General features: G+C 46.3%; 6 protein-coding genes across 6 annotated transcripts; 5 read left to right on the top strand and 1 right to left on the bottom strand.

Moving 5' to 3' along the window:
• On the top strand, nucleotides 1–2,441 carry H6S33_009353 (uncharacterized protein; the record flags this gene model as incomplete). The annotated part of the gene is made up of 7 exons (XM_044840739.1): nucleotides 1–79; nucleotides 138–285; nucleotides 346–545; nucleotides 599–882; nucleotides 938–2,000; nucleotides 2,057–2,233; nucleotides 2,293–2,441. The coding sequence occupies 7 exons, from the start codon at nucleotides 1–3 to the stop codon at nucleotides 2,439–2,441; spliced, it is 2,100 nt and encodes a 699-aa protein (XP_044698168.1).
• Nucleotides 2,442–2,806: 365 nt separating this feature from the next.
• On the bottom strand, nucleotides 2,807–3,795 carry H6S33_009352 (uncharacterized protein; the record flags this gene model as incomplete). The annotated part of the gene is made up of 5 exons (XM_044840738.1): nucleotides 2,807–2,877; nucleotides 2,951–3,268; nucleotides 3,347–3,472; nucleotides 3,562–3,718; nucleotides 3,775–3,795. The coding sequence occupies 5 exons, from the start codon at nucleotides 3,793–3,795 to the stop codon at nucleotides 2,807–2,809; spliced, it is 693 nt and encodes a 230-aa protein (XP_044698167.1).
• Nucleotides 3,796–5,745: 1,950 nt separating this feature from the next.
• Nucleotides 5,746–6,850, top strand: H6S33_009351 (uncharacterized protein; the record flags this gene model as incomplete). Its single annotated transcript, XM_044840737.1, has 2 exons — nucleotides 5,746–5,820; nucleotides 5,885–6,850. 2 exons carry the CDS (start codon nucleotides 5,746–5,748, stop codon nucleotides 6,848–6,850), a joined length of 1,041 nt encoding a protein of 346 aa, XP_044698166.1.
• Nucleotides 6,851–9,710: 2,860 nt separating this feature from the next.
• H6S33_009350 (uncharacterized protein) lies at nucleotides 9,711–10,823 on the top strand (the record flags this gene model as incomplete). The annotated part of the gene is made up of 1 exon (XM_044840736.1): nucleotides 9,711–10,823. One exon carries the CDS (start codon nucleotides 9,711–9,713, stop codon nucleotides 10,821–10,823), a length of 1,113 nt encoding a protein of 370 aa, XP_044698165.1.
• A 326-nt stretch (nucleotides 10,824–11,149) lies between these two features.
• H6S33_009349 (uncharacterized protein) lies at nucleotides 11,150–12,339 on the top strand (the record flags this gene model as incomplete). Its single annotated transcript, XM_044840735.1, has 2 exons — nucleotides 11,150–11,531; nucleotides 11,588–12,339. 2 exons carry the CDS (start codon nucleotides 11,150–11,152, stop codon nucleotides 12,337–12,339), a joined length of 1,134 nt encoding a protein of 377 aa, XP_044698164.1.
• A 4,794-nt stretch (nucleotides 12,340–17,133) lies between these two features.
• H6S33_009348 (uncharacterized protein) lies at nucleotides 17,134–17,925 on the top strand (the record flags this gene model as incomplete). Its single annotated transcript, XM_044840734.1, has 1 exon — nucleotides 17,134–17,925. The coding sequence occupies one exon, from the start codon at nucleotides 17,134–17,136 to the stop codon at nucleotides 17,923–17,925; it is 792 nt and encodes a 263-aa protein (XP_044698163.1).
• Nucleotides 17,926–20,789: the final 2,864 nt, after the last annotated feature.

Raw genomic sequence — 20,789 nt, 5'->3', positions numbered from 1 at the left:
ATGGCTGAGACATTTGAATTCCAGGCCGAAATCTCCCAACTCCTTTCCTTGATCATCAACACGGTCTACTCAAACAAGGGTAAGTCCAAATCACCAGAAAAAGCATTGATTCCTCAGTTTTCTGACTTTGTTTTCAGAAATCTTCCTCCGAGAGTTGATCTCCAATGCATCTGATGCCTTGGACAAAATCCGCTACATTTCTCTGTCAGATCCGTCTGCACTCGAGCATGAGAAGGACCTGAGGATAGATATCATCCCTGACAAGGAGGCCAAGACACTCACAATGTATGATCCTACTATCGTTCCCCCATAGTTCCAGCTCTTATTAACATGATTGACTGTTAGTCGTGATACTGGTATTGGTTTCACCAAGTCCGACCTTGTTAACAACCTTGGTACCATCGCCAGATCTGGTACCAAGCAGTTCATGGAGGCCCTCTCTGCTGGTGCCGATATTTCCATGATTGGTCAATTCGGTGTTGGTTTTTACTCTGCCTATCTTGTCGCTGACAAGGTAGAGGTTATCACCAAGTCAAACGATGACGGTAGGTTTATTACCTTTTCGCATTTGCCACTATTCAACTAACTCAATATTTAGAACAATACATTTGGGAGTCTGCCGCTGGTGGTTCTTTCACAATTAAGAACGATACCGACGGTCCTCGCATTGGCCGTGGTACCAAGATCGTCTTGCACATCAAGGACGGTCTCCTAGAATACCTGGAGGAGGCTAAGATCAAGGAGATTGTAAAGAAGCACTCCGAGTTCATCTCTTACCCCATTTACCTCCATGTTACCAAGGAGGTCGAGAGGGAGGTTCCTGATGAGGATGAGGAAGAGTCCAAGGTTGAGGATGACGACAAGAAGCCTAAGATCGAAGAGGTTAGGGGTTTCCATTATATTTATACTACTTGAGCTATTTCTAACGCGCTTTTAGGTTGATGAGGATGACGAGAAGAAAGAGAAAAAAACCAAGAAGATTAAGGAAATGAAAGAGGAGGAGGAAGAGCTTAACAAGACTAAGCCTATCTGGACCCGCAACCCCTCTGACATCACCAGTGAGGAGTATGCTGCCTTCTACAAATCCCTTTCAAACGACTGGGAAGACCATCTTGCGGTTAAGCACTTCTCTGTTGAGGGTCAGCTCGAGTTCCGCGCAATCCTCTTCGTTCCTAAGCGTGCTCCTTTCGATCTCTTCGAGACTAAGAGGACTAAGAACAACATCAAGCTCTACGTTCGCCGCGTATTCATCACTGACGACTGCACTGACTTGATCCCCGAATGGCTTGGATTCGTCAAGGGTGTTGTTGATTCTGAGGATCTCCCACTCAACTTGTCTCGTGAGACACTCCAGCAGAACAAGATCATGAAGGTCATCAAGAAGAACCTTGTGAAGAAGACCCTCGAGATGTTCAATGAGATTGCCGAGGACCGTGAACAATTCGACAAGTTCTACACTGCTTTCAGCAAGAACATCAAGCTCGGAATCCACGAAGATTCCCAGAACCGCCCCATGCTTGCTAAGCTCCTTCGCTTTCACTCGACCAAGTCTGGTGATGAGATCACCTCATTGGCTGACTACGTCACTCGCATGCCTGAGCACCAGAAGCAGATGTACTACATCACTGGTGAATCACTTAAGGCTGTCACCAACTCTCCGTTCTTGGATGCTCTCAAGGCCAAGGACTTCGAGGTTCTTTTCTTGGTTGACCCCATTGACGAGTACGCCATGACTCAGCTTAAGGAGTTCGATGGTAAGAAGTTGGTGGACATCACCAAAGACTTCGAGCTTGAGGAGACCGAGGAGGAGAAGAAGCAGCGTGAGGAGGAAGAGAAGGCCTTCGAAGGTTTGGCCAAGACTCTTAAGGAGGTCCTCGGCGAGAAGGTTGAGAAGGTTGTCGTCTCACACAAGTTGGTCGACGCACCCGCTGCTATCCGTACTGGTCAGTTCGGTTGGTCAGCCAACATGGAGCGTATCATGAAGTCCCAGGCTCTGCGTGGTAAGTTCTACAATGATTCAATTATAACAAATTAGGCTCATCTAACACCAACATAGACACCTCTATGAGTTCATACATGGCTTCTAAGAAGACCTTTGAGATCTCACCCAAGTCCCCCATTGTCAAAGCTTTGAAAGAGAAGGCTGAGGAGGAAGGCGCCTCTAAGGCTGTCGCAAGCATTGCCACTCTCTTGTTTGAGACCGCTCTTTTGACTTCTGGATTCACTTTGGATGGTGAGTGCTTATAAATGCCCCTTTTTATTCTGTGTAATAGTTGCTAATTCTTTCGGTAGAACCCAACGCTTTTGCCCAGCGTGTCAACCGCCTCATCGCTCTTGGTCTGCAGATTGAGGAGAAGGAGGATGATGTTCCTGCAGCTGCTGCCCCAGCCACCGAGACTCCTGCGGCTGTCACTGAGAGCTCAATGGAGGAGGTTGACTAAGCGTTTTCATGTTACCATATTTTCTTCTTTTAAAAGCTTCTCTTTGTTCTCTTTTCTGGCTTGTAATTTTTTTCTCTTTTTTCTTTTCAATCCAGTGGGTGGGGAAATAGTTGGGTTCGGTGTGATGAATTTACGGTATCGGTTCCTTTTTTTTCTTCCAATGCTCCAGCACCTACTTCTGAACGTGTGCCTCAATGTTCTTAAGTTAGGAAAGCTCAAACTTTCTCTAGTCAATGCCCGAAGGGGTTTAAGAAGCAGGTTCCTAAGCAAAGTATATGAATGTTGTGAGATTCTAGCGACTGTGAATTGCTCTAAACAAGTCTTTGACTAATTACATGTAAATACCTCTTTTTTACGTCTTTTATTTAATATACCAGCGAATCACCATACGCCTGTCTAATGACACCGCAGTATTTAGAATGGTCTTCCCAATGAACTTAGGTATCCGTGCGATATTTAGTTAGCCTACGTCTCAGGTTTTACAAATGTAATAAAAAGCCAGGACTCACGAGTTTGACACTCTTTAGAGCAAAAAAAACATTGAAGGCATCCACTGCACCTCAATAACCTGCTATACCTTCTTTTCCCAGTTTCCTTATCTGGTTCATCAAGTTGTTCCCAGTTCCCGCAGCCACAACATGGTCTAGAGCATTGGTCTCCTCTGAGAAGTAGACGGACCTCTAGCGCGGGAGGATCGCTCAGTTTCCAGCCGGTATACTCAATTACTCCCAGTTCTACTAGCTGTATGAGAAGATCCTTCCGATATGGAATTGACAGCGAGAACCAGAATGTAATCTTGCCAGCTTCGAACGAAGGGGTAGGTTCCTCTAATATAAAAGTACGCCTTAATTTAGCCATGCAATACAGTAACGATAAACCGTCAATACAAGGGGAAGGGAACTGACTAGTATACGCAGTGATTGTCATGAGGATCGCCTGACGATCAGGATTCAATGGGTCATGGCGGGCTGCATTGATGAGGTGCACTCGAGGATTGCGCATGTGCTTTGCCTTATTGTCTGTAGAAATTCCTAGAGCCACGGGGATGGGGTTCACCATGGGGATTGAGACACTTGGTGCAGTGCCTTCCGGGGGAAGATCTGGGTGTGTGACTCCGAACCAGCGGATATATGGTGTGCGGCGGACTCGTTTGGCTGTGGGTTTGGCGCCAATGGCTTCATCTTTAGTGGGGGGGTTGGCGTCGATGGCTTCATCTTTACTGGCGGTGCAGCTAGGAGAAGTTTTGTGAGAAGAGGATTGACAGCAGGATGCCATCTCTGATATGGTCTGAATGGTTACTATCTTCTGGAGGGATAAAAGGTTGTAAGCTTACGAGCTTAGTAGCTTGCGGCATGAGTGATCACTCGATCGTTAAGCTACTTTATTCGGCGGCCACGCAACACAATGAGCTTTGTAACGTCGTCAGCTTTAGTTAAGACTATTATATGTAAGCAATCTACTAGGAATCGGATTCATAAGAGATTTTGCTACGTGTAGTCTCGGCATCCTGATGAAGTAACAGCTTGCGTCAAGTCTGCAATTGATCCAACCTATGTTAATAATACTTACTGATTTCCTTTTGATAGTGCATACCGGCTGCTAAAAAGGCCTGAAAACAAGACCAAATATCTACACTGAAAGTTTAAAAGTCTGAATGACAGTCTAAACCCCGAGTTGTAGAGCACCGAATGATATTGCATGATTCGATCTCCCAGAATGTACCATAGAGCTAAAAGTACCTAGCACGGAATTGGTTTGCAAAGTCCGCCCGACGTGGATTCCAGCTTTGATTTCTCCAAATTTCTACCTATGTGGAAGAACATTCTACAAATTACCTACATGTCTTTCTTCATTCCCACTTGAGGCCTGGGGCTGTAACCGCAGGGGTCGAGATCTCCTGCATGCAGGATTCGTGTGTGTGGAACCTTGCGATGAAGGATAACTCCTGAGGGATATGAGGTTGTGGGAATGTGGCCGGAGGAGGCATGTGGATGCGCTTTCCAGTAGAGTATGTACAAAAAAAAAAAAAGGTCAGCTGTCGCGAAGATATTAAGAAACGACGGTGGTGGGGGATGAGGAGGTAAATGGCGAATTGCCGTGCGGGAATGTGACAGTAGCGATAGGAGAGGGAGAAGAAGAAAAAAGCACGGTTGAAGGAGGGGTATTATCTCTTTCTTGCTGGTAGGTACAACTGGAGGGGTACATGACTTAAAGTTACCAATATCATTATTTCCCAGTGGTCGCGTACTGTGTAAACTGAGAGGGGGTGGGTAGTGTTTTTGCGACACTTGATAGAACAAGATGTGGAGATGCGTTCTACCGGTTTATCCTAGGAAGGGTAGGTACATGTAGTTACCGGTAGAGTAGAACATACAGGCACAAACAGGAACGGTAAGGGTTTCAGCCGTGCACTGACCAGTAGTTGGTGAGTGAAGTGAAGACTCATACCGGTAGCGGGGAGGGAGGGGCGAGGGTTGAGAAGAAGGAAGGGGCAAAATAGAGAGAGCCTAAGTGCGAGCCTGCAAACACGCCTCTACCACAGCGCGCACAACCAATTCCGCCAGCTCTTCTCCTCATCGTCTTCCTTAGCCAACCATTATTAGCTTGCGCACCACCCACCACCCACTACTATCCACTATCACAACCACCCATCTGTCCGTCGTCCACCCACTTGCTCCTGCCCACTTCCAACCACTCATCACTCGTTCAGCTCCTGCTCCATCCCTTGCCTACATACACCTCCCTGCCTATCTCTGTCTGCGACTTGTTGCTTCTTCTTCTGCAACTGCCGCGCTTGTTGTCCTTAATCGCCCCTCTTACTGTTACCACCAACCTAAAATAGCCCCCGCTGGCGTCAGATTCTCCCCGCAACCCGTCGACGTCGGACACTCCCTCCCAGACTAGGACTACCTCACTTCAGAACCAACCACCGCCTCCTCACTCGCAAGTTCCAAAAGATCAAGTCAGGAATTCCCAGGAAAACCATCACCATCAGCCACAGAATAGTACTGCCCCTGCTCCCGCTTCCCAGCATTTCGGACACTCACCGCTTTCCACCGTTTCATCCCTCCTCTGGGACTCCCGATACACAACCGCTCGGCGGCCAACATTTGCCTTAAAGTCTATAGGTCCCTGCTCTCCAAATCTTAAAGAGGAACTAGACGAGCAAGAGAAAAAGCACAACCGGAAGCCAACAGGCCCGGACGAGGACGGAGAAGAAAACAGAGCTCGAAAGAGTAGAAAAACCACTCCCATAGAAGGGCCACACGCAGAAAGAAGCTCTTCATCTTCTACAAATAGAACAATGGATCAATCCGGAAAACGCCACCCCAGTTCGTTCCAGCAACTCGAGAAGTTGGGAGAGGGTACATATGCTACGGTAAAAGCCGCCACTTCTCCAAATTCTTGGCAGAGTTGATGATTGACCATATTGCGCGCAATAGGTTTTTAAGGGCAGAAACCGCCAGACTGGTGAGCTCGTCGCGCTCAAGGAAATTCACCTTGACAGTGAGGAGGGAACTCCATCCACTGCCATTCGTGAAATCAGCTTGATGAAAGAGCTCAAACATGAAAATATCGTTTCATTACATGATGTGATCCACACCGAGTCCAAGCTCATGCTTGTATTCGAGTTCATGGATCGCGACTTGAAGAAGTATATGGACCACCGAGGCGATCGCGGCGCATTGGATTACGTTACCATAAAGTCGTTCATGCACCAGCTCCTCCAAGGGATCGCTTTTTGCCACGAGAACCGTGTTTTACATCGTGATCTAAAGCCTCAGAATCTTCTCATCAATAACAAGGGAATGCTCAAACTGGCTGATTTTGGTCTGGCCCGTGCCTTTGGTATTCCTGTAAACACTTTCTCTAACGAGGTCGTGACTCTGTGGTACCGTGCGCCGGACGTGCTCCTTGGGTCCAGGACCTATAATACCAGCATTGATATCTGGTCCGCTGGTTGTATCATGGCTGAGATGTACACTGGACGTCCACTCTTCCCCGGAACAACCAACGAGGATCAGTTGCAGAAGATCTTCCGTCTGATGGGTACTCCTTCAGAGCGCTCATGGCCTGGAATCTCGCAGTACCCTGAGTACAGAAGTAACTTTCACGTTTACGCTACCCAGGATCTGCGTATGATTCTGCCCCAGGTCGACCCGATGGGCCTTGACTTGTTGAGCCGCATGCTACAACTTAGGCCCGAGATGCGTGTCAGTGCTAAAGACGCACTGAGACATCCATGGTTCAACGATTTGAAGCAGCTTCGGGCTGGACTAGCCCAACAGCAGGGACAACAGCAGGCTAGTGCGGAACGAGCTAGAATGGATGCTGCCGTCAGGGCACAGCAGCATCAGGGACAGATGGGAGCGCCAATGGGTGGTCATGTAGGCGGACCAGTTTATTAAACAAGCGGTTATTGGAACAATACGGATTACGAGTGACGATGCATGGCTCAGGAATAATAGAACAAATGTGTAGGGGATTTGGGTTGGTGTGGTTTGTCTTTTTTCCTTGCCTTACGAGGAGACATGGATTTGCAGATGGCTGGTAGTTTTTATTCCCTTGTTTTTTTTTTTTTTTAACTGCTGTCTTTCTACATACGTACTCGTGAATTGCAGATGCGTTCCTTCAGGATTCCTGCGTGCGAACCAAAAAAACCAAAAGCAAAATTGGAACTGGAAAAGGTGTGGGAAATAAGCATTACCTGGGTTGCAGGTTTTGTAAGCTGTGTTTAGAGGACTGTGAACCCCGCGTAAAGATTTCTTTCCGTATGGTTTCTTGACGATTCTTCATTACCGCTCCCTTGTCAGCTGTTTTTCCTTTCAGATAATTTTCCCTGCATATCACTCTCTGGGTGTTTTCTACGATCCAGAGCGCATAGCCAGCCTACCTTGGCGGATCTCGGCCAAACGTAACAGTACTGAGGCACTCACGCTGAGTGGGAGTAAAAAGTCGGGTGATGGCTGTGGGCAACAGGTAGCCAAGCTAGCAAGAAGAGGGAGGTGGGTTATGAGGAACGATATATGCAAAGAAACTGGGATCAAATACATATTGGGTGTCGTATGTGCGAGAGACTATATTTATGGCAAGGGAGATGAAGAGAAAGGAAACTACAGTTCGAATGTATGTGTGCACCGAGACAGGAAGAGATGGGAAAACAAGGAGGATTGAAGATTACATGTAGCTGCTCTACTTTACATAAGAACCAAAAATAACTGTCGTTTTATTCACTAAACCCCACGCCGATCCCTGTGCCCTGTCCAAGCGATAGAGAGTCAAGTCTATATATCCCATTGTCCCTTTTTTTTTTTTTTTTTTAATCCCTTTTACTGGTGGACTTCCTCCCACCCAGTTCGTTCCCTTACGAATCCTTGAGCTGGCTCTGAAGAGGGACCAGAGGGGTATACTTTATAATCATCCACTGTTTATCTCTTGTCTTTTTCATTTTTATTTAGCTCTAGCTCCCCGTACGGAGAGAGCAAGAATTGGGACGGGGGAACAGTGAGTTAGACTCCCCTCGGCCCTCGGGTAGCTGGAGCCTAGAGATCAGTGGGAGACTACATGTATGCCATCGATCTTGCGGAGAGAGCAAAGGAAAGTCTATGTAGGCCCGGGGGAAGCAGGCACGAGATGGAAGGGGAATAACAGCTAGTGGGCGATACCCTCTCGGCCCCCGTAACAGCCCGGAGAACCAATAGCTAGCTGTATCCTCCACGAGGAGAGGAGAGGAGGAGCAAAGGAGAAGCCGTATGAGGTGGGGGGGTGACCACCCTCAAGCCATCCACTACCTCTACATCTCTCCCAAGGGTATAGGAAGGCGGTAGTCGGGGTGGCCGGTGAATTAAAGCCGCTTTCGGGTCCCTGGTAAGTATGGTCTCTGCACATGTAGTCTGTGCTTGCCCTTTGCCAGAGCTTCTTTTGCCTGTTGGGCCTTTTGACTTCCCTATTACAGAGATAGACCGCATAATAATCGAAGTACATATATGGATATCGGTCGAGATAATAAATAAGGAGGGGAAAACGTATTCACCTTCCTCTACTATAACCTCGAGGTTGTTATGAAATATTTGCATATAGACCTGGGAAGGCTACAAGGGATAAAAAAAAAAGGCTACAAGGGAGCCGGATTGGAAGGTATCCAAGCGAACTTGGATCACAGAAGATCACTCGGTAAGTTCTCTCACAAATCTGAGCCAATGGAAAGTGTAAATTGGACCAAGTCTCTGTACACCTGAAAGCTCACGAAAGTTCGAATTTAAAACAATTTCTTGTGCGAGTGAGGTTGTATGATGCTCGGCGACCTAGCTAGGTTGAGAGAGTACATGTAACTAGGGGTGTGCCAACTCGCGACCGCGAGTTGTATGTTGAATTATGGGTATCAAATAAAATTTAATTCTCCCTCTACAATCATGAGGGGCCTTCGGCCCCATCCTCCTCCTCTCGTGAGTGCTCAGTACTTTGATGTGTCGTGCTGACTAATCAACATCCCTGCACTCAGCAGCCAATCAAACCGTTCCAATGTTAGAAAACTTAGCGATAGTACTAGGGTGTTGAGGGTAAGTGATCAGAATCTGATAAGTGAATGTTGCGGTGAATACGTGTATTTGTCTTATCAGATTCTGATCACTTTTCGCTACACCCGGTACATTATAGATGTTAGATCGCGCACAATCTCCCACTTTGACTAAGCAGTGGTCCGGTTTTTACCCGCCAGAGCTGCGCTCATGTGTTTAAAATTAGTAACATTAATTAAGGTGAATTAAAACACCGCTTGCATAAATACGCGCTTTAAAAGGCTTGAGATATATTTATGAACTATAACTCGGGACTGCTCATAGAATCTGACCTGCGGGACTAGGGTAAAGGATGATATATATTATCATCGGTAACAAATTTTCATTACAATTGACATTAATACTTGTCTACTTGTATTCTCTCCTTGCTCCATAGAATTTGAATACTTAATTAGGCTTGGAAAACCTAGGGATAACGATTTCGACAGGTCTCTGTTTTATCAAACCTTCTGATAATCCACTGCATCGAGGCTCAACTTCATTCAAGCCCAAATACTCCTGTAGATTTTATCTCGGCTTCAACCGCATTCACAGCTACCAGGAATAATAATCATTGCCCCGAGCTATCGAGTGATAATTTGTGCTTTAGAATCTGTGCAACGTGTAACCCGTTGACACTAGCCAGATATACCCCCGCGGAAACTCTTCCTTTCACTGATTTCAAGGCGCAATCACCCACCAACCACCCGGCATGTCGCGCACAACCTCCAAACAGATCGCTACAGCCCCCGTCACGGCTCCTGACCCTGCTTCCGTGATGACAATTGAAGAGCAGGCGCGCCGCTACCGAGCGCTCGTTAAATCGCACAGACAGCTTGAGGCTCGGTTACGCGAGGAGCAGCGTCTGGCAGAATGGTGGAAGGAACGCGTCGGTGCTCTTGATAAGCGTTGTCGCGATGTCAACACTGAGCTACGGGTGGCGCTGGACCAGAAGCGGGCGCTGATGAAGACGGTGAGGTTCTTGAAGACTGAGGTTGGGCATCTTTGGAGGTGCCGGTTGGTGGAGGCAAACCAGATCAAAGATACGAGCGCCGACTTAGACGCGTTCCTACAAGCGGCGGAAAAAGAGCTGGGTGTTGCGAAGGCTAGCTGGGCCCTCGATAAATGGAGAGGGGAAGAGAATGAGGATCCAGACAGACATCTTACAAGCTTAAAAGGGACTGAAGAAGCCCAGACAGACTCACAGGCCAAGGATCCCGCGATAAAAGCACTCATACAAACTTTATGGAGCGTGCAGTCCGAGGACTCAATAATCTCAGAAAAGAGTTCAGTGTGCGAATGTGATTCTTCAAGAACTCTCAAGGCGCTGTTCCCACGAAGTGATGAGAAGGCAAGAGCTATTGAAGAAGAGCAGCCAGACCCATTAACTGAGATGCTCCTCCGTCGGAGATCTAGAAAAGGCCGAAGTGGAAACGGCACTGCGGAGGAGATGAGAGTGACTACGCCGATTGCTGTCGACCAGGCGCCTGCCATTCCTACAGTAGTCAGAACACCTGTGAACTCATCAAATATACAAAAGTCTACTAGAGGCAGCGCATCTCGGCAACTGGGAGCATCGCCTGTTACAGCATCACCGGCTACAACTTCATCGATTACAGCATCACCACCAGTCACGGATTCACCTATCACGCCTTTTGTTGAAGCTCAGACCCCAGAGGCGCTCTCAAAAGCGAGGAAAGAACATAAACAGGCGCTGAGAATGAAATTAAAAGCTACAAGAGAAAAGGTTGAAGGAATACGGCGAGAGAACGGTGTTCTGGAAGGGCTTCTTATAGCAGACCGTACCGATGGGACGAGAGGCTAGAACGGACTTGTCTCCTGAAGAGCCGTGGGAAGAGCAGGAAGAAAATTTTGCGATTTGTTTATATTTGGATGGGCGCCCACAAGTTGCGCGATAGTTATACGATTTACGAAGAAAGAAAAAAAAAACACGGTGGAAATGATAGATATTTGGATTAACTTTTACTTATGTGGTTGTTGTGGCGGGGATTTGTTCCCAATGAGGCATGCGGCGAAAGATTACATATCCCGGCACAGCAGCACAGCTATGACGAAGGAACTCCAGAGTTCTACCAACTCACACCTCTCCCCTATCCTCTAAATTTATCAAATCCCCGTACAAACTCTCCGATGGTGGTTCCACGAATTCCCTATACACTTCCTTTCCCACCTCCGACGATACACCCCTCCCATGCGGTTACGCTTCCCGCCGCAATTGCCGCCGTAACAGACTTCTTACACTCGCGAAATACGGTTCTGCTCACCGGCGCAGGCATATCTATCGAAAGTGGACTTGCAGACTACCGAGGCGAAAAGGGAACATACCGGCTTAACAATAAATACAAACCTATATTTTTCGGCGAATTCGCGGGTAGCCATGAGTCAAGGAAACGGTACTGGGCGAGGAGTTTCCTTGGGTGGTCAACCATGGAGAATGCCCGGCCAAATAGAACTCATATGGCCGTATCAAAGCTTGGGGAGCTTGGAGTTGTGCCGCATGTTGTAACCCAAAGTATGTTGTATCTGTTAAGCATAATTGGTTGGGCAAGGCCAATCTGACATGTCTAGACGTAGATTCCTTCCACCATATATGCCATCCTAAATTACCAACAACAGAGCTTCACGGTACCCTTAGAACAGTCACCTGTCTCACGTGTCGTTCTGAATATCCGCGTATCCCGTTCCAGAAAACCCTTGCCCGTCTAAACCCAAAATGGGCGGATTTCCTTCAGACTGCGATAGAAGCAGGCGCATTCAGTAAGAATAACCGCGAAGAAAGTATAAAGACCAACCCCGACGGAGATGTTGATCTCCCTGGCGCACCATACACTAAATTCCGTTACCCCCCGTGTCCGAAATGTCTCGAGGAAACCCGCGACGGCACTGTTTTGGCAGACAATGACGGCGCGCACATTCCAAAGCCAGGCGACGGCTCAATGAAGGGTATTTTAAAGCCGAATGTCACGTTTTTTGGCGAGTCGATATCCGAGATTGCAAAGAAAGAGGCTTCAAAAGCAGTTGAAGAGGCAGATAACCTTTTGGTGCTTGGGACCAGTCTAGCCACATACTCGGCTTGGAGGATAGCGAAAGCTGCACATGAGAAGGGAATGGGAGTGGGCATTATCAACCTGGGTGGCGTTAGAGGCGAAGATCTGTTTTTCTCGAGTGATGCGAGGGGCGAGAGGATCAGGATCGAGTTAGCATCTGGTGATGTGTTGGGCGGAGTTGTGAAGGAGTTGTCGGGGTTTGACTATGAGGCGCTCAATGCTGCTAATGAGGATATGGTGAAGAGAGCTGGTGGTATTGGACTTGGTGGATGATTATTTATGAAGAACGAGAACATTTATGCACTTTTATATTGTAGTGTTGTAAGATATGAGGTATTTTGTATCAGGGGCGTTTGATATGTTTATTTTGGTTCTTTACTTAGTCAAACACATACAATCTTATGTTAAGTTCTGCATACTCCCGGTGGTCGCCAGATTGCGGCCATACAAAGCTCTTCCAAATGTTTAAAAGAAAGCGTGGATTTACTATCGATTCTATTCCATCTCTCACCCAATCATCTAAACAACAGTATTTCTCGCGATCACCGTCATCGGGAAGCATCAATATCCGCCCCAATGCATTGAGTTTAGAGCACCGTGACTACCACGATATACAATAAAGATAGAGAATACAGCGAGAAGGGCCTTGACTCATGGAACCGTTCCAATATATTCGCCGATCCTTATTGGTAGTTAGGAATGATCCGCGCGATAGGGCCTGTTTGTTCACGATAGCGGTCTAATTATATAACCAAAAAAAAAAGGAGAGAGGATGTTTTTACCTTAGATACCGCGACTTGCAATTCTTTCTCTACTGCTAGTTATCGACTTTATATATTCCTGATTCCCACTTTCTGTCGTTTGAGACAGCTGGACCATTATTTCATGTTAATACCAGAGACGAGAATCTATCTAATTACGACATGATAAAAACTGAAAATGGTGGCTCCCTCACCATGGCCAACTACACATGGTGCAGTGGAAACAAAGTGCCTCATTTATGCTAGAGGGCTGGGTCTTGGTCTTCTGGGGTGCGGGTGTCGTGAGGGGCCAGTCAAAAATTGGGCTTCTTCCTATGGGTTGACCGCCCATGGTATCTAATAAAGTACCGCTCGGATCCTTCCGCTTTGTAAATTCAATTCACCAGGAACCGTTATATATAGCACATACAACCGGTATTATAAAACCTCAATTGAGACATAATTATTTGGAGCTGTCAGAGTGATTGTCCACTTAATTGACATGGAAATAGTGTGGTCCATGAGCCGAGCCAGCTCGAGCTTTTGGCTCGTTGAGAGCAAGCCTTACCCCCTTCATGAGCCGAGCTGGCTCAGGCCTTTTCCGTTAATACACAAGCTTCGGCTCGAGCCAAAATTGCCATGCTTTTAACTAGATACTTGAGAGATGAGAACTGGAAATTGGGGTTTATAATGATCTCTATACATTGGTGAGTTATAGGTAATGCTATTATTAAAACCACTTTCGCCAATCTCACTGTTTTTCCATGTCCCTACCTTTTGCAAGGGAAAAACCTGTAACTCTGGTCATTGACCACAAGCTAGAGCTGTATCATGAGCCTGTACTAGAAGCTCAAGCACTGTGAGCCCTACACCCATCGAGCCGAGCCAACTCGAGCTTTTGTCCGGCTAGACTCGAGCCGGCTCATGGACCACACTACATGGAAAAAACTGCACAAAACACCAGCTTATGTCGCGTCGAAAAAAACTATGTAACTACAATAAAAGCTCGATTTCGGCCTAGGCCTGTGAAGATTGTAAAAAACCGAGTTCCATAAACGGAAGGTTATATGTAAATACGAATGAATAAATCAACCAAGTCAATCAAATAATTATCCAAATCCGAATCAATGAGTCACTAAATAACTCAAAATTAACGCCTGAAGTTTAGATAACCGAGTGAGAATACGTGATCCAAGCCAAGAATTCGCCTTTGGGCCTGCCTAGTCACTAGTGTGCATGCGCATACTACATTCAGAGTTTGGATCATATGAGGCCACACCTAGCCCACGTATGACTACATGTATTAATGTTCCGCATGCAGGCTGCGACAACTCAGTATTAATGTCTGTGGCTGCCTAGCGAACATATATAGGATAGGAATAAACTCTTCCATACTGCCTTCTGAGCTTCTGTTACAAGGCCAGCTTATTGTCAAGTCGAGAACAGCTGTTCTTAGGACATAGCTATAGGAAGTCAACAATATCATTATGTAGGGGGCCTTCTCTTCTTCCAGTCATCGTTTATGGCTACCCCGTCCATTCCCCCCGATCCTCCAGCACTATTCGGCTGGTTAAAACTCCTAACGTCAACTGTTTGTCTTCCGTCGGGCTATTTGGAATATCTAACAACTGATCCTGAGGACCCGACTCTAAAGCCATAACGGACGGGGACCCATAAGGCTTGTCTTAAGAGCCTTAGGTTATGGTCTTTATCAATACATGTACTTATAATCATGTGATTGGTTATGTTTTGGTATATTCTTACCATTTAAAATCTCGTCTTTTGAAACCTCTGAACTGTTAACTCAATAACGGGTTGTGGAATCGAAGCACCTCACGGGACAAGCTTAGGGTCAGACGTGCCCGAAGCAGCTCAGGATTATCCATTCCAGCCTCAAACTGTCTTGTAGACCACACAGTCTCTACATGTAGTTCTGTGGTCAACTGTCATTGTAAAGAACTTTCACACCTGTGGTATCATAATTCTATCTTCTTAAACCTTCCCTTCCAATAGTTTGCCGTGAGAGAACTAATGCTTGTAGATACATGTCAAACCTGTGGATATAACTGTTCCTGCGGGTTGATACATACATGTACATACCTCGCCTTGAGACTACATGTAGTGGACGACCGATATTTAGGCTACCTGGGTTCACGGTTATATCATAAGGCTCGGGAGCAATCCCACAATCTAGGCTCGCATGCTCCACGGGAAAGATCTACTTTAAAGGTCGATTGGCCGCGTTTCTCTACATGAGACTCAGGCTCCCAGTTGCTTGCGGTAACCCGTTTACTGCAGTAGTTGCGACTTTAGCGCCGAAGCCTAATGCACCTGAGTGTTGTGTTTTGATCGACTAGGTTTGATCGTCGGGATCACAAAATATCACTCTGTAGGTCATCAGTATGACTAACCACTTCTAGTATTGTCTGGCTCAATAAGTTTGTGTTCGTCGACTGAAAATTATACAATGTTCGCACAATTGCGCACCTGAGAGTAAAGCAGAGTATTTACTCGACAGGCAAACGATTGAGTTTATGCAGGGATCACGGTCTGGTAACATGAGCCTCAGGAGCGAGTGAAAGATCGATTAGATTGATTAGGCATCTCGGCCCAGAGCGGAAGATTAAGAAATGACGAGGCCAAGACAGGCTGACTTGAGACTGCCCCACATCCAGCAAGTGGGGTAATTCGGCACGAAATCTGAGACTCTCTCTTCTTGCTGCTGTTGAACAAAGAAAAGTAATCGTACGATACTCGCACAAGGGCCCAAGGGTCCACTGTACATGAGCGATCACCTACCTACCTATGTACGTCTCGTCGTTTTTTTTTTTTTTTCTTTGAAGACTCAAAAACACTTTGGATTGGATAGAGAGTACAACAGCATTTCCAACAGCAACTCTCTAGCTGAGGGGTAAATACACGTGCGTCGTGGCAAAACTCAATACTGGGTTTTTCTGTCCAAAATCGTATCCTCTCGCGGGTCGAAAGGCTTCAGATGGTGATATGGTTGGGGACACCTTGAGCCGGAGTATGCGACATTCGATCCAAGAATTAACCGGATGTTAATTAGACTCTTGGCACAGATAACTGCTTCTCGTTTACAGTTAGCTAGTGTGTTAATACTAATTAACATGGCCCGCGACATTCATCACCAAACCCCGACCCTAATAACTCCACCCACAGAACAGCTAAATTAATTTGGACTATGTAGGGTGATAGATCAGATGAATACTAGCCGAATAACAAAGAGATAATTAAAATAGGGTGTGGTTGTGGAAAGTTATTAGCTTGGGAAATCTTGACGTTGGAAGTGCTCCGGCTCAAGGTGTCCCCAACCATAGTAATCTCTGGTCTGGTCCCAAGAACGAGGCGGCGGTTCTCGTGTGAGATATGATGTAATCGGGCAGTGGGCTGGATTGTTATCGTAAAGGCGAAAAGGGTTCGCGGGAAGGCGATAAAGGAAATAAACCGATGGGCGATCTTGTCCAGTCCGACGTTGAGCGAGTGAGGTTGGAGGGAAATCGATGGATGACCGATTGACCGACGCCTACCTCACTCCCCTCGCCCTCCCGCTTTGTTCCCCTTTCCGAAGATAGGAAGCGAAGGGAACGGTATCAAGTACCAAGATTTATTACTCCTGGGTAAAGGTATCGTGAGCAATCTCCACCGTTCAAAGATAGCAAAATCAGAATCTTCCATATGCTTCTATCAAGGTCTCTGAGGTGGGGAGATCTAGGTATGTAGAGGGGAATATTGGGGGTAGAGAAGTTGTAGTGACGTTGGCAGTATGTACTTTATGCGAACGTGCTTTCAACAGGGGATGCACAATGCCTACTGCAACGGTACTCTTCTGTACCGTGTACCTACGGGCTGTAGGGTCTCTCTCTACTTATGAGACTTTGTGACTTACCATTCTAGTGAAGCAGCAAGGCCGCAAACTACAACCCATGTAAAAAAACCGTTGTGCCACCAAAAGTCATGGTAATGGAAAAGGAAAGAAGAAAAAGAGGGTGAAGAGAGAAGCAGTCTCCAGAGAGTGAACTGTACGCTATCCCAGAGCGTATATCTATTAGCTGCTAGTACTACAATTACCTCCACTTCTAATACTACGAACCCCCCCCCCCCTCTTCTCATTCATTTCTCTTTCTCTCAACAAACACCAACAACATCGTCTACTCGTTGATAAAAGTCTCACGATATATCACCACACTTAAATATCAAGTATAAAGCCATCAATCTCACGACTGAACCTACCCCTCATCATCTCATATACCAAGAAAGAAAGAAAAAAAAATCTCACCAACGAACCACCACTACCATCACCACAATGACTCTCGGCTACCCCAAACTCTACGCTTTCCCCTCAAAGGAGGCTCTCCAATCCGACCTCTACACCTACGTCCTCCAGGCCCAAACCGATGCCTTTGCGCGCCATTCAAAGTTCAAGGTCGCCGTCTCCGGCGGATCTCTCCCGGCCTACCTCGCCTCGCCACAACTCATTTCCTCCTCAAAGATTCAATGGTCTAAGTGGGAGATCTTTTTCGCCGACGAGCGCGCCGTGCCCCTCGACCACCCCGACAGCAATTACGGCCTCCTCAAAAAGGAGCTCCTCGACAAGATCCCTTCCGCAAACGGCCAGCCAACCGTCATCCCCATCGACGTTGAGCACCTGAACGACACGCAGGAGCTCGCTGATGCTTACGAGCAGGCGCTTGTGCGCTCGTTCGCCGCAAAGGACTCGGTCAAGCTACCGATCTTTGACCTGATCCTGCTTGGGTGCGGGCCCGACGGGCACTGCTGTAGTTTGTTCCCTGGGCATCCGCTGTTGAGGGAGGATGTGGCGTGGGTTGCGCCAATCGAGGACTCGCCGAAGCCGCCGCCGAAGAGGGTCACTTTGACCTTGAGCGTTGTGACCCATGCGATTAAGATTGCGTTTGTAGCGACGGGAGAGGGCAAGCAGGAGGTGCTCAAGAAGATTTTTGACGAACATCCGGATGTCCAGGGAGGTGAGGTCCTCCCGTGTGCGCTTGTGAACAGGGGCGCTGGGGAGAAGGTTAGCTGGTTTTGCGACGAGGCTGCGGTGAAGGGCGTCTCTTTCCCGAAGAAGAGCTCGCTGTAGGGAATAATCATTACTATCCTCCCTGAGTTTTATTTTACCGTTTTTTTCTTTCTCTTTTTCTCTTTACTCTTGGCCAGGTTATATTCCCCTTGCCAAATGCAGAATTAGTACTACTACTAGTATCAACTGTTGTGTTGTTTGTTTCTCGCTTTTATCCCGTTCTAAGGTATCTTTTTTTCTTTTTTTTTCTTCTCTTTCCATATCTTTCCCACGATCCTAGGATTCACGACGTCACGAAAAAACGGTTCAGTTAGATCATAGATGGAAGTGCTTTTCTCTTATTGGAAAATTGGGTTGGGGTTGGGGGTTTGTCAGTGGTACTGGGCTTGGAATAGTGTTTTTTTCTTTTTCTTTTCCTACTTATTCAGAGAGAGGATATCTATGCTTTGTTTTTGCTGTTTCTATGTATTCAAGATACTTATTTTTTACTCGCTGTTCCTTGATTAGTTGACTGAGTGATCCAATATAAAAAGGGTACACCCGTAATGTCAGCCTGTCGCAGGGTTCATGGGTCCTCACTCGACCCCCACTCTATCCAATCGCACCCAGCTAGCTGCTACCCTGCCTTCCATAGGCCTTCCATCGTAGATCCGGGTCGGACATTCTGTAGATCTAGTCCGCCTTGGTAAAAAGAAAACCATTCCTTTGTCCCAGGTACCTCCCTGTGTGTGACGCAGTGCTCATTTGGTTTTCCATAAATCCCTTTCACAAAGCGATTAAAGGTAGATACGGCGCATGTCAACAGCCCCCAACACGTGGAAGTGTGTGTGGCAGAGTTATGGTTCGTTCACTTCCCATGACGTCATGGGGAAAACAACGACACCGACAGCTTGGTTCACCGTTTTAACATGATGGAAGCCGGATTGATCAACTACTCGAACTGACCTGTCTGTTTGTAATCAATAAATTAATTGTCAGTGGTCTTTGGTATATATTGCCACTGTAAAAAAAACTCGCAGGGATAGAGATGTCAGGTTCACGTGCGATCTGCAAATTTTAATCTTTGAACCCCTGGAAACGGGAGCTGAAGCCGAGTGACGGATGTTGAAGGGATATGTAATCATTGAATCAGGTTTGAGACACGATGATCTAGGAGTGACAGTTGTAAGCTTCTGGGAACAGGAACTGGCGGAACTTTCCTAGGTAGATTGTCATCTACTTTGAAGATCCAGGTGCTTGTTTGGCTCTCTGACTCACGGGCTGCCTGGTACGGATACTAACGGAAGATATAGCCAAGCTGAAGATCCTTCATTGATACCAATTTCTCTCACGGCTTGTTGAGTGACGGCAAACATTTCAGTGGCATCGTAGAATGGCACATTAGCTCATCACGAACGGTCAATTCTCGAATACTTTCGCATCATGGTAGAACCTTACTTTGGCAGATCCTTTTGTCCTGGTGGCTTTGGTACGAGCTTCTCGATTGGGTCTTTTCATCGTTTTTAAATGACTTATCGGAGGAAGCTATATATACTGCCTAAGGCAACGAGATAGGATTAGATGGGGAGTTTTTCTCTTCCGTCACAACATATCATTCGCTCCTGAAATGTGGCTATATACATACATAAATATTTATTCTAGGATATACTACTCGCGCGTTAATTAAGTCCTGAGAAATTTTGTGAGGTCGTTGCTACCAAGAATTCTCAATACGTGAGTACATTCTTCTATAAAAGTTTATTTGATAGATAAGGATTAAACCCCGTGAAATCCGTCCCTAGTAGTAACTGCTAGCGAGATTGTGGCCTTAACCCACCTGTTGTTTTCTTTCAAGGGTCACGAACGATTGTAATTTGATATTTCATTTCCAAAGAAAAAGGAGGAGAGAGAGATAATAATAATGCCCCGAATGTCGGAGACAGAGGGGGTCGCGGGTGGAATAGTACAAAGTTGCCTATCTAAGTTTAGTTCACTATGGAATCAATGATTATTCAGCCAAATCCATCACAGCCTGGGAGCATTTTCCGGCGTAGTCTCTGGCGGTCATTCCTTGGCACATATAAATCTCGAAGTCAGTCCCTTTTACTAGGTCAACTTAGAGAGGAGAGCGAAGGGGATCCTGGAGGGTGGGAGGAGGAGGGGGTGCCGAAGGCACCTCAATACCGAGTATCCCATGATTATTGACATATACATGTACTATCTATACTCTAATCCATAATTATAATCCAAGTAGTCGCAATGTAGACCTCAAAGAAGAGCAGAAATATTCGGGGCCTAGCCAGCCTGCTGGCAACCAGTAATACAAATTCAACTTATATTTATCTCCCAAATCCGGTTAGGTTTACAAGATTGTAAATGGAACTACATGCGTGTAGGTACCTACGTTTTTTGGATCTTTGAGTAGTACGATAAACTCAGAAAAAGAAAACCTCTAGTTATACGAAATACATTCTCCTGACTTCAAAAAATCGTACAAACTCGGAAAGGAAATACACTAACACTTGATTCAGAGTACATAGCAGAAAACAAGAGGTAAAAGAGTGTAAGTAGTAGGCTCATGGACCCGAGCAAATAGCCCATCTGATGTCAATACCAGATTGTAACTCAGGGATTAAATGAACTTTATAAGCTTGTCAACAAAAAAGCCAGAAACATCGCAGTAATAACAAAAAGAATGATACAAAACTGCTATAAACTACCGAATCCTAGTATATCTTTATTACAAACAAATCAAGCATAAACAAACACAAATGTAATCAGCTAATCATCAATAACACCCATCCCGATGAAGGTACACAAAACCACTGTGTGTGTAACAATTTATCCGTCAAATCCATTGTTCGCGCCCATGCCCATGCCAAAAGAAAACAAATAAAACAAAAAAATTAAAGTGCTTCTCAAGAAGAAAACCCATCGCTGTATCA

The sequence above is a fragment of the Morchella sextelata genome (assembly GCF_020137385.1).
Source record: "Morchella sextelata strain SCLS chromosome Unknown scls_3, whole genome shotgun sequence".
Taxonomy (NCBI): Eukaryota; Fungi; Ascomycota; class Pezizomycetes; order Pezizales; family Morchellaceae; genus Morchella; species Morchella sextelata.
The sequence above is the reverse complement of the archived record's forward strand: the minus strand, read 5'-3'. Positions and strand labels throughout refer to the sequence as shown.